The sequence below is a fragment of the Nannobrachium achirus genome (assembly GCF_963921795.1).
Source record: "Nannobrachium achirus genome assembly, chromosome: 16".
In the NCBI taxonomy this organism is placed as follows: domain Eukaryota; kingdom Metazoa; phylum Chordata; class Actinopteri; order Myctophiformes; family Myctophidae; genus Nannobrachium; species Nannobrachium achirus.
The window spans coordinates 52176079-52190420 of record NC_137823.1 but is presented as its reverse complement, the minus strand read 5'-3'; the positions used below and the strand labels follow the sequence as shown (position 1 = coordinate 52190420).

The window sequence follows — 14342 nt, the reverse complement described above, 5'->3', positions numbered from 1 at the left end:
TTGTAAGCTTGTAGGTTTGCTATTTTTCTACTTTAATCAGATCTTTTTCAAGTTCCACACCAAACCCAAAACTCTGGCAACGGTGGGGCTCTAATTATAACGGGACTGTGTGAGGCATACCATGAGCAGCCCAGCCCACTATCACATGACATACTGTACATTCAACACTTTATATGCTGCAGTATGCAGTATGTTGGCAGCTGCAAACAGAAGAGTATAGCACACTGACCGCAAAGGAAGTTGCACTTAATAAAACTAAACTTGTTAAATTAGTGGTGAGCACTCCTGCATTCCTGTGAATGAAAAGCATTAGTACACAGGGCGGTGCAGATGTTGATGTGGTTATTTTAACAAGAAAAAAAAAGGAAAATGTTGATGCAAGTTTTATGAAACTTTGATGCGCATGACTGATCTGAGACTTGCTTGCTTGTGGATTGTATGGTAAAGGAAAGGTCAGAATTGACCAGAATGGCCACAAGAGCAAAGAGAATGACTACATTGGAATAATGTTTATTCATCTGAAAGAATGTGTCATGATGCAACGTGCCACGACTAAAACCTAAGATTTGTTTTCAACTGAAAAGGTTTTGCCGAAGTATAATACTACCAGACTTGTATACAAGAATCAGTATTGTATACTTTGTAGGAGTAAGATAACTTGTGGGCATCTCAAGTAAAAAGACCAACCAATCACTCTCCAAATCAGTGATGCTCTCCAGTCTCCACAGTGGTGAGGACTGAGAATCTTTTCTTTTAAAGAAATCTTCAAAGATTGGGGTACAAAGAAAATGAGTTTCAAAGCTCATTCAAATAATAAGATCTTCCATGCTGACTACTATATCATGGCTGTAGTGTTGGTCAAAGAACAGAAAAACTCCAGACTTGGCTGTGGTTATATGGCAGTACTGCCCTCTTGTGGTAGTACTGTTGAAATAGCATGGTGTGGCCGCTTTCAAGTTGCCTGGCTTGGCCAGACTATATACTAATGCAGCTAACTAACTGCAGTTTCTAAAACGTCTAGTTCCATTCCTTGATTCTGATTGGCTGGTTTCCCTTTAATTGCTGTGGTATGTGACACTATAACCCACACCTTGAATCAGTTTAACATCAAACCCAGGTGCGTTATTTCTTTCCACAGTGTTGTGAAGCTAGACTAGAGAACTTGATTGCAAGTACAGGTGTGTTGTTTATGCAGCCTGGCCGGAAACTGCAGAGGGTTGGAGACACTCTCCCTAGGCCTCTCAGCGGTGTAAAATACCAGGTAACCACTCGCCTCTTGTGGCTTATTGCTTCAATATACATCCCCTCCTTGTTTTAACATGGGTGGATTGTCTAGCTGAGCTAGGCTTGCTCATTGCTCCGCGAATCTCATTTGACTGCGAGCGAGATTTGTCTTGACTTATTTATTTGTTACATTCATAGTTCTTATAGAATCAAACCTGATGTAGTAAATGCTAGGTAGTAAATGCTAGAATTTGAATATTTAAATTTCAACCAGTCAGTTATGCTGCCTCATTTCCACCCCACCAGACCCAAAACGCCCTTCATCTTCCACTTTGTGGCAACTGGCAAGGAACAGATGGCTTCAACTTTACTATCTTCTAGCTTGATCTTGCCATACCGAATGACAAACCCATGGCATTGTAGTTCCCTCTGGGCGACAGAACAGGCTACCTTTGAGGGTTGATGATGGTGGTCAGATCAACTGCTCTGTTGCTTTGCAGGTCCTGCTGCAGGTGGCACACATAACATGCTCCTCCCAGGACTGTCTGAAGATCAACACGTCATCCAGGTAAGCTGCATGAGAACTCAGACACATCCTTCAACACATTAGTCTCTGGAATGTGCCCAGTGGAGACCAAACGACATCACACAGAACCAGTACAGTATACCAAATTGTGCCTTGAATGCTCAGGGTAAGCTCTATAATCTCTGGTGCCATGGCCAGCTGCCAGTAGTCTTTGTTCAGGTCCAATTTTTTGATGTCGCCTGCTCCCCTCTCCCCCATGTCATCAATTTGACATGGGGCATGATGGGGAAGTCACATTACAATTGTAGTGTGTATTGATGGATCAAAGACAGATATTGAGTTTATTGTCAATTCAGTCAATACAAAAGCTCAATGAGCCATCTTTCTTACAACAATGGACCTCAATTATTCCCCAGCCCAACCTCAACTTGACATGATTCTACAATGTATTGATGCTTGTATGGTCCTTTAAGGTTTGGGTTGAAAGGGTCAAAGGTCAAGGTCATAATGAAGATCAGGGTCAAAATGGGATTCTCATGAAACCTGATGATGGGAATGATCAGTAGGCTGCCCTTAAAGCATAAAATAATGGTTAAAATTATAATGCGTAATAATGTGTTACAGGTCTAAATGGGTTGAGATTATTAACGTTTCTGTCATAAAGATCAAAGACAAAGGTCATAATCAAGGTCAAGGTCAAAATTAAATTACTGTCTGAATGATGACTGAGATGGTTGTCAGTGAGGAAACAACCCTGCACTGTAGAAAATGGATTTGTGCTAAAGCCAGTTAGTGACCACATTAACCATAGGGACCTGGAGGCACAATGAAATACTGTATGATGTTCAAGTGCACGTGCCACTCTACATGTAAATTCAGTGACTCACAGAGCAGCTGTAGAATTAGCAGAGTAGATGTAAATGAATGAGACAAAAATAGACCAGATGTGTTCTGCTGGATCTGCTTGCGTCTGAAACCAAATAAAAGCCTGGGTTTCCAAGGCTACTCTTGTATGGGATGCGGGCGCACAAGTAGGACATATGTTAGGACATATGTGGCCTACTTGTGCACAAGGAGCAAGTTGGCACCTCGACAGAGTGCAGTTCTAGTTATTGTTTGTATTTACAACAATATATGTGTAACGGAGGTGATCCGAACCTCCCCGCCCGGCTTCGAACCCGGGTCTCCCAGGTGAAAGTCCAATATCATAACCACTAGACCAAAGAGACATCTTTTTGGTCCAGGGGAGATACTAGGCTTTTGAGGCTTCAAGGCTGGGGCTGCGACTCTCTCCGTCACACTCACCCCCCTTTAACCTCCTCCTATGAGGAAGCCCGAATCCGGGTCACGGCACCAATGTAACGGAGGTGATCCGAACCTCCCCCGCCCAGCTTCGAACCCGGGTCTCCCAGGCGAAAGTCCAATATCATTACCACTAGACCAAAGAGACATCTCTTTAGTCCAGGGGAGATACTAGACTTTTGAGGCTTCAAGGCTGGGGCTGCGACTCTCTCCGTCACATATGTATATATATATATATATATATATATATATATATATAATTTGATGTACAGCCTACCTTGTTATAAAGACTGTAGGCTATATGCCTAGTTTGGCCTGGAGGCCGTAATGTGAGGCTAACAGGGCTAATAGATGCCAAGCTCTTGCAGTGGATGTGACTGATGCTTCTCCCAGGGGAACATCCTGTCTGTCTAATTAAACTGTTAGTGCTAATAGAGGGCTAGTGTCAGAGTATTGGACTGAAACCACTTTAAATGTTGTATGGTTTAGCAGTTCCATAAATGATCAATGAGATTTAATGAGTGGCTGAATTCAAATGTGCAATACATAGTGACTCTCAATATAGGCCAAGCTAAGTGTGTTTTGGCTGATTATCAAAGGCAAAAGTGTGTGTGTGTGTGTGTGTGTGTGTGTGTGTGTGTGTGTGCGTGTGCGTGTGCGTGTGCGTGTGCGTGTGCGTGTGCGTGTGTGTGTGTGTGTGTGTGTGTGCGTGTGTGTGCGTGCGTGCGTGCGTGTGTGTGTGTTTGTTCATGGGTGTTTTGTTGTTCACTGACTGACTGGATGGATGAATGAATGAATGGATGAATGAATGAATGAATGAATGAATGGACATTCTGTGATCTCTTATAAATAAATTAAGGGGCCATAGTCCCTGATCATTAATTGTTAATATAGCCCAGTTTCCAATGCATCTCTATTCTCTAGCAGGACCAAATTCTGTCTTGTCTCTTGTTTGCAGAGACTGACGATGATTTGTCATTTAGTCCTGCGGTTGGTTGATAAGATAAGAGCACGTTTAGCTTTTCAATTAAGGAAGATGATGATGGTGTGTTGTGCTTGTGCTTGCATGATAGAGAGAGAGGGATCTGTGAGCGTGAGCGTGCGTGTGCGTGGGATTAGGGAGTATGTGTCCATTAGGGCGGCGCGGTGAATTTGGTCTGAAGCCACTCAGACGGAACTACAAACACAACCATTCCCTCCTCCTCCGTGCGCCTGCGTGGAACCGTGAGGGGAGCTGTCCCTTTGCTACAGTGCTGGAGAGAGTGTTTTCATTGATCTGACTCCGTGTTGACGCCGTTTCCCCCACCGTTCCTGCGGTCAGAGTCGTCGGATATTAACACAGATCACAGCAGCGATGGACGAGGAATTAAAATGCCCGGTGTGCGGCTCGCTTTTCAAGGACCCCATCCTGTTGCCGTGCTCGCACAACGTCTGCCTGGCGTGCGCTCGGAACATCATCGTGCAGACCCCGGAGGGAGAGACCCCTCCGCACAGCCGGGCTTCCATGGGGAACTCGGACTACGACTACCTGGACATGGACAAGATGAGCATGTACAGCGAGACGGACAGCGGCTACGGCTCCTACACGCCGTGCCTCAAGTCCCCGAACGGCGTGCGCGTCTTTCCGCCCGCGCTGGTCGGCGGCGGCGGGGCGGCGGCGGCGCACCGCCACTGCTCCATCACCTGCCCGCTGTGCCACCGGAGCGTGTCGCTGGACGAGCGGGGCCTGCGGGGCTTCCCCAGGAACCGGCTCCTGGAGGCCATCGTGTCGCGGTACCAGCAGAGCCGCGCCGCCGCCACCGCAGCTGCCTCCTCGACGGTGAAGTGCCAGCTGTGTGACCGCAACCCGGTGGACGCCACGGTGATGTGCGAGCAGTGCGACGTCTACTACTGCACGCCGTGCCAGCAGCGGTGCCACCCGTCCCGCGGTCCGCTCGCCAAGCACCGCCTGGTGCCGGCGGCGGCGGGCGGCCAGCAGACCGGGGCGGGGAGCCAGCAGCAGGCGGCGGCGGCGGGGGGAGCCCCGCAGCCGCCCGCCACCGCGCGGAAGCCGGCGACGTGCGCGGATCACGAGGCGGAGAACTTTAGCGCGTACTGCGTCAACTGCAGGGCGCCCGTCTGCATGAAGTGCCTGGAGGACGGCAAGCACGCCAAGCACGACGTGAAACCCCTGGCCGTCATGTGGAAGCAACACAAGGTGAGGTCGTGAGGAGAGAGACTCGAGAGAGAGGGAGTCAGGAGAGAGAGAGAGAGAGGTGGTGGTGTGTGTGCATGCGTGCGTGCGTGTGTGTGCGCACGTGCGTGCGTGCGCGCGCGCTTCTGTGTGCAGCGATCCATAAACCAGGACAGAAGCCATAGGCTGTAGTACTATCTGATTAATTGAGATTCAGTAGTAAAATAATTATTGGATCTTTGTGTGTGTGTGTGTGTGTGTGTGTGTGTGTGTGTGTGTGTGTGTGTGTGTGTGTGTGTGTGTGTGTGTGTGTGTGCTGTATGTAGGAAGAGGTCACCATCACTTGGTTTCCTCTCCTCTCCTCACATTCTTTCTCCATCTCTCTTCTGGGTGTTTTTTGTTTTATCAATCTGATTTGATTTCTGCTCTGTGATTTCATTCCTGAGGAAGAGGAGACAGTGACTCATCCTCACCTGACCTCCTCCTCCAACTCCTCCTCGCTTTTATTTCATCTCCATGATCTCAGCTCACACATGCCTACGTTATTCTGTATTCTCTACATCACTGTTTCCCAAGCGGACACAAGCAACGCGTTGTGAGCTTGTAGATCTGCTGTCTTTTGGGTTGTTAGGGTTACTTTTAAAAAGGAATCCCCTACAGTTACAAGTTACTTTGCAAAAAAGTGTAGTCAGTAACGTAATCCGATTACCACAATTTAAAAAGTAACTACTGGTTACTTTCAGTTACTTTTGGATTACTTTTAAGCAAAACTCGATTTATTATGACTGATAACAGTATTATCATAAAATATCTAATTTTGAAGATTTGCATACTGGATAACACCACTTGTACACATACTGTAATTCACACAAAATACTGCATGTTCAGAAAATAGGTTAGATCAGGCTCTCAACCTTATTTTTTTACCAGTACCACTCAAGACAATATTTTTCTCTCCAAGTACCACCATATGATGTTAAAATACAGTAGTGTACACCTTCCCCATCCTATTCATAGGCATGCAGGCACAGTACACACAGAAGGCAAAAGTATACCTACAAACAAAATAAAGAAAAACGACTTAATAGCTTTATATGCAAATGACTGGTACTCTCTTTCTAAGCAATGGCCAAATGTTTAATGTCCATATATACTGTATACTGTACATAGAGTAGGCATATATAAGAAATATGTATATTAAGGTGCTGTACTGTTAATTTCCAATTCCAAGCATTCACTTGTGACGTCGGCCGCCTCTCAATGCAAACAACCAACCTCTGTCACTGACATACTCTTGCTGAGAACGACCAGCATCCGTTCTCCCATCAAAAAAAAAAAAAAGAAAATCATGTTTTACTCATAACAATCCATAGCCAGCCTCGATACAAGACTGACCTATGACTGTCTTGATCCAAGGCTAAACAAGCGAAGCTTAAACCAGCGCCCACCAAGTTACACCACTTTTTCATGTCAAGGACCCCCAAATGGACACTTATTAGCCAATGGACCCCCATTTATTCTATCTCTGACCCCAATTTATATTGTAAAATCAATGTTAATTTTAACTCTCACTGTACACAGTGAGAGTTACAGACCCATGGTCCATTTGTTTCCAAACTAGCATTTAGCTGGGGGTGCATTTAAATTGTGTACACTCTACAGACCCATAAGGGTCCATTTGGTTCCTAACTATCAATTAGCTGGGGACTCCCTGGGCTGGAACTCCCTCAAGGACCCATGTAGGTCCCCGGACCCCACTTTGAGAACCAATGGCTTAAACAAGCCACCTTTAGCCTGAAGCTAACACTAGCCAGATGCTATGGGAAACTTTATAAGGACAGCCTTTCGCTTACCGTTGTAGAAACAGCATGTGTAAGCCTTCATCGATCATATCAGTATCTCCTTCTGTCTTGTGTGCAGTTTTCCTTTCAGATGGATTGTTGTAAATATTCCATAAATCGTCCCTGAACCTATTTGTTAGTGTTAAACTTATCAGTGCTGCCATTGTAATTAAAGGCAGAAACAGCGTTCCAAAATAAGATTATTAGCTTTTATTTCCCAACAGAAAACGAATAAATGCCCAGTGTTTTCAACCAACCTCTCCACGTAACGCTCAGAGTAAAAACAACAACAACGTGTTACAATGGACCCGGTATCCCAGCCAATCACAGAGAGGGATACGTCAAATAGTAGTCATTGATTGGCTGAGAGACGTTCCGGGTGGAAATGGTGTCAGCAGACCTACAAATTCACAATGCGTCGCGGTTAGACACGTTGTGAGCTTGTATATCTGCTATTTTCGATGCGCACCACTGTCTTACGACTGAACATAGCATAACATGCTGCTGTTCCCTGAAGCGATGCTGTGACAATGTGTACTGGTATTTCTACTTGAGTATTTTATTGTTTGGTGTTTTTATAACTTATTTGTAAAATTCATGAGGGGAGGGGGAGAAATGGAATCCACCATGTAACCCCCGTCATTCACCTCCGTTACTGTAATCCAGATTACACATTTTAAAATGTAACCTAGGACTTTACAAGTTACACGTTTTTTGTAATCTGATTACGTAACGGCGTTACATGTAATCCGTTACTTAACAACCCTGCTTTTGGGTCCCCGGCAAATGTCTAATTTCTCTTGTGGGTCACAGGCTAAAAAGTTTGGGAACCACTGCTCTACATCTATCATTCTATCTCTTTCTCTTTCATCTTTCATTTCCTTCATCTGTACCTCCTTTTACACAGAATGTGCATTGTGACTTCCTGAGTGTTCATTTAACTCGAATGTAACCAAATGGACCCGTAAGGGACCACCTGGCCATATGACAGCGCGTCCCCGGTACTTGGCGAGTGGACCATTTGCTATACAAGTCACTCCCCTTCACTCGTCTCTCACGGTTTCTGTCTCTCGCTGACTAACAATAAAGGTAGACCCCCCCACCAAATAGGGACCCGCTAGGGTCCATTTGGATACATTTGAATACTCTTTGAGTTACACACATTGATATTAGCGATATACTGTACTAGTCTTGTGCCCGGGGGTGTGCGATGAGGGATTGAAGTAGGATTCTCAGAAGTAATGTTGGAGAACCCAGACCGGTGCCTGTTGGGCAGAATAGTTGATAAGATAAGAATTATGATACATAATTCATGATTTGTGTATGAGGCTCATATGACCATATAAGATATATTATGAACTGAGCTTACAGTATAGAGACCACATTTTGGTCGGATACTGTAGGTTCAGGCTAATACAGATTACAGGTCATAGTAACTTTGGTTGCCCTGGCTACGAAATCATGATATACTGTATGTCACTAGTGTGGAAAATTACCAACTACGTGTCACTGTCTTCCTTCCTTGTTATGATCTGGGAACCAATCAATAAGTCCCACGATTCTTACTGTCATAAACTGTACTCTTTATATACTGTTCTCCTCCATCTTGGAGGAGAGAGAGATTTAGAAAGCTGCCGCTATGGTAGCTCACTGTTTGTCTCCTCTGTCTGACCCTCTCAAATACAGCAATCTAAAAGATATAGTCCTTTGGTCTCTTTGTCTTATTTTAACTATGGATTTATAGATCCATATTTATCTTTAATAATTTATCTAATAATAGTCACCATCGATGTCCAGTTGTGCCATACCAGTTGTATCCGTCTGTCTGTCCGGCACTCTTTTATGCCCATATATGGTGTTCCGTGTCCAGGCCAGTCTGTGATGTCATCTCCAAATTTGGGCACTGTAGTGATGTCAGTTGGTGATGTCAGTTGGGCATTGTTACCATGGTGGAGACACTGTTTAGTATCAGTGATGTCATTCGGTAAAGTAGTTGTTAGATGTGTTCAATTCTATTGCAAAATATAAGTTGAAGAGCACAGGATTGTGTGTGTGTGTGTGTGTGTGTGTGTGTGTGTGTGTGTGTGTGTGTGTGTGTGTGTGTGTGTGTGTGTGTGCGTGTGCGTGCTTGCACCGTACAAGTCCAGAGTGTTCGTTTAAGCACTGAAAGTGTAAAAAAGGACCATTAAAGGAGTAGTTCACCCCCAAAATGATGTTTTTTCTATTGATTACTCATGCCATGGAGTCTTGAGTTCAATCATATTTTTTGGTTTTTGTCACATTCCTAAGACAAAAATTTGATTCGAGTAAATTTACCCCCATTGATTCCGGATGGGGACCCATTTCAAAACGGGTCCCCCTTCCGGAACGAATGGGGGTACATTTATTGTTATCACATTTTTGTTGTAGGAATGTGACAAAAAACTAAAAATATTATTGAACTCTAGTCTCCATAGAAAGTCTCAATAGAAAAAGTCATTTTGAGGGTGAACTACTCCTTTAAGAGTTAAATGAACATTTACCATGCAAGGATCTTTGGAATGAACCCCGGCTAGGGTGGGGGTTGGGGGCTATAACTCTGGCTGGATGAATGTAGGGATCTATCTCTCGTTTCCCCTAAAAATCAATATAGTTAACATGAAAAATAGATTGCAGTGGGGTCGGGCTGGCTGTAATCTAACTGTGTTTTATAGTCCAGAGTGGCAGATTTATGAGAGAGGCCTATTTCATGGAAGGCTGTAAAAGATGAGTCCATGACACGACTCCACAGGGGTGTGAGGGTCAATTCATTTCCACTTCACTGCTCCTCTGCAAGACCAAAGCACTTCCTCGCCCATGGAGGCTGACATGTGTGGTTCTCTAACTATACTGGTTCTCATTTCATGCTCTATAAAGATCTATTACTCTGCATCATTTAGCTGGGACCACCCGGAACCCCCCCCCCCCCCCCCCCCCCCCCCTGAATATTAATTAAGGTTAAATTAGGTGACTGGACCTAAAGTCAACTGTCACCAATACAGTATGTTTCTGGCAACAAGTCTACTCCTCCTGTAAGATTTCAATACTCTTCTTCTATGTTCTTTAACCACTTAGAGGAGTAGTTCACCTCCAAAATGTAATTTTTTTCTATTGATTACTCATGACATGGACACTTGAGTTAAATAAGTCGGAGATTGGCAGATGTGCCAGCATGATTGAAGGCAGCCATATAAGCCTGGTGAACAAATGTGGTATTAGCCTTATTCACGGCCCGCCCACTCAGAATCCCCCGGGATGTCACATTTTGAAGGGGAAAATCCTACTATAGCCTATAGAGTTAACACAGAAATCTCAAATGTAATGCAATTTCCGAATAGTAAAGTATAAAATACGGCTAGCATGATCAAGAACACAAGATAGTAAAAGGCACAAAGCATTATAATTTACTTTAACGTTCGAAATAATGATTTGTTGGCTTTAAGTGCAGCTATTTCTGTTAGTTTCCCCTTCTAAATTGATGTCAGCACCCGGGGGATGCTGAGAAATTTGCTGAGTGGGCGGGCCGTGAATAAGGCTTATTGCAAGAATTCCGTATTTAGTACGCTACTGTGCATGCTTCTATCGTCTGAAACGTGCTCTGTTGGCTCCAACGTTTCAGCCAATCCCAGAAGAAGTTTGTACTTCCGTTGCTTCATGCGCTGGGTGAGCAACTTTCATTGAAATGAATAGGCACGGGGCAGTTGTCACCAGGGCCGCCGCCATGGTTGTCTTCAACCTTGGTCTTCCCTCCTGAACTTCAGATATACCTCCATATACTTTGTTGTAAGTCAAAATGCAAAATAAGCTCACAGAGCATTGCAATGCCACACGTTGTGAGCATGTAGATCTGCTATTTTCATTTTCAATGCTCACCTATTGGGTTTGTGTGGTTAAATAACACAATTTAACTCTATTCAAATCTGTTTTCATCTCAGAGCATCTTGTGACCCGCATTTGGGCCTCGACCAAGTTCACTGAGAAACGCGTGGCCAAGACTTGGCGCGACCCCAGCATCCAGCTTTGGGCAGGCTGTTTCATCTGCTCACTTGTAGATTTCACAATGTCATTTCACAGCTGTATCATCATCGTCATTACAGCCAAGTATCCCAAGAGAAAATTACTGTAAAAGCCCCTTTTAATGTCTCCTGAAGCAGCTAAGTGGGTCAGAGGAACTAATCTCTCTCTCTCTCTCTCTTTCATTCCCCACTCTGTCTCCCTCTCTCTCTCTCCTTTTTGCATGATTATACGTACATGGCCTCCAGTCATTCCATTCATCATTTATCAAGCGTATAGTATGGACTCTCTCTCTCTCACACATTATTCCCTCTTTCTCCCCATTCGTCCACTTGGCTCTCGCTGCCGCTCTCTCGCCGTCTTTCTCGCTGGCTATTCACTCGACTGCCCCCCGTGTATTTTCCTCCACTCTCTCTCTCCATCCTCTTTCTCTCTCCAGCAGCATCCCATTCCCTGGTAATCTCCTCTGGCTCTTTCCAAACCAGCGTTGCCAGGTTTTGCTAGAGAAACAAGCAAACCAGGTCTATATGAAAACAAGCCCCCAAAGAAGCGACTAATAGGCTACCTTTAAACCTATTATAGGTCCTCTATTTGAAAATAGCCCATCTACAAGCTCATAACGCGTCACATTGTGATATTGTAGATCTGCAATAAAAATGTTTAAAAAAATCTATTTAAAAAAGTGAAACATTTTAACAACAAATATTGTATGGGGGTCCCTGGCATAAGCTATTTTCAGATGGGGTTTGCAGACAAATGCAATATTTATTGTATAATTTCCCTTACATGAAAATGTTTTAGAACCACTGTTTTAAACAACATTTGGAAGCAAGCCCAAATAAGCAAGTAGGCCTACACATGAAACAAGTAAAAACCGCAACTACCAATATTTACAAGCGATCTTACAGAAAAACAAGCCCAAAGTCACTTATAATAAGCGGACGTGGCAACTCTACTCCAAACCTCTCCCTTCTCTCCTTCTTCAACTTGGCTCTCCTCCTCCCCTCCTCTCTTTCTCCCAGTCTCTGGCTGATCCTCTCTTATGTTGGCACTTTCTTTGCCCCACTGCATCACTTCTCCTTCTCCCCTGTTCCCTTATTAGCGGGGTGGTGGAAAGGACTTCATACCTTTATCAACTCGCCCACAAGTTGACAGTGAAAATCCCACCAGAGCAATAGGAGAGAGAGAGAGAGAGAGAGAGAGAGAGATTGTTGATCAGTAATGAGCAGTGCATGAATAAGACATGGCTGGTAGACAGTGTTGATTTTACTCGGAAAGCGTACAAATGGAATCAATTTGTACGCTTTGAGTTTGAGAAATGGAGGCCAGCGTATACGGTGGATGGTCTATTCCCTGCATGTTTGATGAGGCTTTAGCATCTGGACAGGCGTTGCATACTATACAGTGTACTGTGCAGAATGGTAGGAATGCTCATGTTCGAGCGGATACACAAATGCAGATGTGCATTATATATGTACACATACAGAATGCACATACAGATTGTACACATACACATATCTGCACACAATCACATGCATGCATGCATGTATGTGACTGTGCATACAGTACATGCATGCATACTACATAGAGTGTGTGTGTGTGTGTGTGTGTGTGTGTGTGTGTGTGTGTGTGTGTGTGTGTGTGTGTGTGTGTGTGTGTGTGTGTGTGTGTGTGTGTGTGTGTGTGTGTGTGTGCGTGCGTGCGTGCGTGCGTGCGTGCGTGCGTGCGTGCGTGCGTGCGTGCGTGCGTGCGTGCGTGCGTGCGTGCGTGCGTGCGTGCGTGCGTGCGTGCGTGCGTGCGTGCGTGCGTGCGTGCGTGCGTGCGTGCGTGCGTGCGTGCGTGCGTGCGTGCGTGCGTGCACCGTTTATGTGTGTCGGCCTGGCTATTTGTCTCTATGCTTGGGTGCATGTCTGGTGTGTGAATGTGTTAGAGTGGGGGAGGGGTCATAATTGTGAGTGTGTGTGTGTGTGTGAGAGTGAGAGTGAGTGTGCTTGTGCATGCGTACACGTGAGTGTTTATATGCACGTGTGTACGTGTGTATGTGTGTGTGGTTACATGCTCGTGTGTATGTGTGAGTGTGTGCTTTAGTTACCTGGATGTAATTAATGGAAGTAATGACAAGTCCCAGATGCGTTTGCCAGACCATAACTCGTCAATATTAGTCCCTGTGGAGTGATTTGTGTGTGTGTGTGTGTGTGTGTGTGTGTGTGTGTGTGTGTGTGTGTGTGTGTGTGTGTGTGTGTGTGTGTGTGTGTGTGTGTGTGTGTGTGTGTGTGTGTGTGTGTGTGTGTGTGTGAGAGTATGTGTGTGTGTGTGTGTGTGTATGTCCATGTGTGTGTGCAACGGGGATGAGCGTTTTCTTTTCATTAGTCACTTAATAAAGAAAATGTTCATGTTGACTCAACTACTAATGTTGACTCAACTACTTCACCGATTTATGTTTAGAATGATGACACAAATATACGCCATAGGAGAGCAATTTATTAACCACTTATAGTTGGCCATACTGTACAACCAAGTATGTACACAGGTTTGTTGCATTGTGACACGTTGTGAGCCTGTTAGATCTGCTATTTTTAGACCATTTATTCCTGTTTTTGACTATACTTGACTATAATAAAATGCCCAAATTAGGCACGACAGTTTGAAAGTGGTTAAAAGGAGAAGGCGCTCATTCAGGAAAAGGTTTTATCGCATTGCTTTCTCTGCTCCGCTGTGATCCTTGTGGTCAACATTTCTGTCAGTACTATTAACCAATTTAAATACTTTTTTTCCCCTCCTAAAACATGACTTTCAGGTATTATGATTATACTTGGAGGAAGATGTTTTTTTTACAAAAGTGTACATAAAGTGTTAAAATGATGTTTTTATGTGGCCACACCCACCTGTTCATTAAGTATTATCTGGTTTTCAGGTGGGTGGTGACCCAGCTGAAGTTAGCCACACCCACAGTGTTGTTGAACGTAAAAAGGGGAGGGGATGAGTTTACGATGTCATTATATCAGTGTATTTCAATTGGGCCTTTTGACTCAGAGGCTTTCATTTTTCAGGAAGTAAAAATACACAGGGAAGACATATTTGCCACACCTGTGGGGTCTATTAGAGTAATGTTAACTCCATAGACACATACCAAACTGAAAAAGTACAAAACTATGGCACCACCTCTTTAACTCATACCTCGCGATCCCCGTAGAGCCCGTAGATTTCCCGCTGTACCGCGCTGCCATGCCCGTAGAGCCCGCAT

General features: G+C 44.6%; 2 protein-coding genes across 2 annotated transcripts in view; both read left to right on the top strand.

Moving 5' to 3' along the window:
- The window catches only part of cUnh1orf198 (chromosome Un C1orf198 homolog), a 387053-nt gene that overhangs the window by 170768 nt on the left and 201943 nt on the right, over nucleotides 1-14342 (top strand). The window lies entirely within an intron of this gene.
- trim67 (tripartite motif containing 67) overlaps nucleotides 4407-14342 on the top strand; it is a gene marked incomplete at both ends in the record, with an annotated part of 62701 nt that continues 52765 nt past the window's right edge. The window contains one exon of the mRNA XM_080744496.1: nucleotides 4407-5249. Within this exon, the coding sequence (XP_080600622.1) occupies nucleotides 4407-5249 (843 nt within the window). The remainder of the gene's footprint in view (nucleotides 5250-14342) is intronic.